This window comes from Anarrhichthys ocellatus, unplaced genomic scaffold (assembly GCF_004355925.1).
Source record: "Anarrhichthys ocellatus isolate YVR2014 unplaced genomic scaffold, GSC_Weel_1.0 scaffold7207, whole genome shotgun sequence".
Classification (NCBI taxonomy): Eukaryota; Metazoa; Chordata; class Actinopteri; order Perciformes; family Anarhichadidae; genus Anarrhichthys; species Anarrhichthys ocellatus.
In genome coordinates this window covers 321-2,407 of record NW_022287181.1, presented here as the reverse complement: position 1 = coordinate 2,407, position 2,087 = coordinate 321, and the positions used below count along the sequence as shown (strand labels likewise).

The 2,087-nt window shown below is 47.1% G+C and overlaps 1 protein-coding gene across 1 annotated transcript; it reads left to right on the top strand.

Moving 5' to 3' along the window:
* Positions 1–420: 420 nt before the first annotated feature.
* Positions 421–1,768, top strand: LOC116380433 (slit homolog 1 protein-like). Its single transcript, XM_031842354.1, has 4 exons — positions 421–606; positions 770–913; positions 1,052–1,218; positions 1,509–1,768. The coding sequence occupies exons 1-4, from the start codon at positions 527–529 to the stop codon at positions 1,649–1,651; spliced, it is 534 nt and encodes a 177-aa protein (XP_031698214.1). The 5' UTR covers positions 421–526; the 3' UTR covers positions 1,652–1,768.
* The last annotated feature ends 319 nt before the right edge of the window (positions 1,769–2,087 follow it).

Below are 2,087 nucleotides of genomic sequence, written 5' to 3'. Positions count from 1 at the left end.
CAAAGGACTGTTTTCATCAATGGAGTCTTGTGGCTTTAAAGAGAGAATAGAAAACAGCTTCAGATCCCCGTCAGTAAGGTGTCTGACAGCAAGCAAAGCTGTGAAACTATTCTAAATATAACGTTCACTTAAACTGGTGTAGATTATTTTAGGAGTCTAAAATACATCCTCAGCAGAACATTACTTTGCTCCTGTGATGGTTCTCTATAAACTCATCTACTGTAGAACCCTGACTGTGGAGGAGAACCTTATACACACACACTTCATAACATCAGAACTGTCTCTTTAATCCCTTTTAAGCGGTTCAGACCAAACTACTCTATAAGTAAACTATTTATTTGATTAATTTCAACACTAGAAAACAAATCTCCCAAAATGTTTAGTGCTGCCAAGTAACCAGGTTGACATTCTTTCTTGTCTCTAAGTGACTGTGTGAAAACGTTTTGTCTTCCTTCCTTCCAGTAACTTGAGCAACAACAAGATCTCAGAGATCGAGGACGGGGCCTTTGAAGGCGCCTCGTCTGCGATGGAGCTTCACCTGACAGCCAACCACCTGGAGTCTGTGAGAGGGGGCATGTTTAAAGGCATGGAGGGGCTACGCATGCTGTGAGTCCCCTTCATACTCCTGCAGTATAGTTCAAACCTTTATTTCACTCTGAGCCACAGAGGACCAACCAGCTGTGCTATAGTGAAGTTGTGAGTGCCAAAACCATTTTAAATTCAATATCCTTGTGTGTGTGTATGTGTGTGTGTGTGTGTGTGTGTGCAGGATGCTGAGGAACAACAAGATCAGCTGCATCCATAACGGCAGCTTCACGGGTCTGAGCAACGTCAGGCTGCTCTCCCTCTATGACAACCAGCTGAGCACCATCCTGCCCGGAGCCTTCGACACCCTGCCCAACCTGTCCACGCTGTTAGTGGCACACACACACAGACACACAGACACACACACACACACACACACACACAGACACACACACACACACACACACACACACACACACATCGCGTCTTTGTGTCCCACTCTACATCTCGCCTCTGTCCCATCAAGGAATCTCCTGGCCAACCCGTTTAACTGCGACTGCCGCCTGTCCTGGTTCGGGGCGTGGCTTCGGAGCCGGCGGATCGTGACGGGGAATCCTCGCTGCCAGGGCCCCGCCTTCCTCCTAGAGATCCCGCTGCAGGACGTGGCTGTCCCCGACTTCCGCTGCGAGGACGGTGCGATACGCACACGCACTCTAATACACATGAATACTACTGACGGATTAATCACTGCAACATTAATCTGCACAGGAGCAGGTAGACAGAGAAGAAAAAGAAAATGCACACGTGGGAAATGAGAGGAAAATGTCAAATGTTATGTTCAATTTCATATTAAAGTTCAAATGTTAGTTTGTGGACCAGAGTATTTTGAACAGGGAGTCGTCTTTTTAACATGACAGCAGCAATACAGTGTCACCTCAATGTAAGTGAAGTAATCCGAGCCTCCGCTCCTCCCGTCTGTTCAGGTTCTGTCCTGGAGGACAGCAGCTGTGCCCCGGGGCCGCAGTGTCCCGCCCAGTGCACCTGTATGGACACAGTGGTCCGCTGCAGCAACAAACACCTGCAGGCTCTGCCCAGAGGACTCCCCCGCAACGTCACCGAGCTGTGAGTCGAAACAAAAAACGCCAAACACGGCAACTTCCTTCCTCACTTGAGTTGCATTTCACGTCGCATACCTGTTTAGACCTTACTTGCTTGTTCTCTTGGCTCTCCAGCTTTAGTCCTAAAAATAAGAACACTCTTACAGTTATATTCTCACAGCGTGTGTCGGGACCCATAGGTGGGTCGCAGGAGATTTATTTTGGGTCGCCAAATAAATTTGCAGATTTTCTTGCGTAGTCTTTTCTTTAACATTTGATATAGAGTAGCCTACACATCTGGGCAACATGAGGGGCCTGAATGTTCTGATAATTCTAGCCTACTTATAACATGGAATATAATATGAAATGCTAGCATACTTTCTATGTAGTCTACCGTATGTTCAGTGTAGCCTAGCGTACCTTCAATGTAGCCTAGCCTACGTTCTATGTAGCCTACCGTATGTT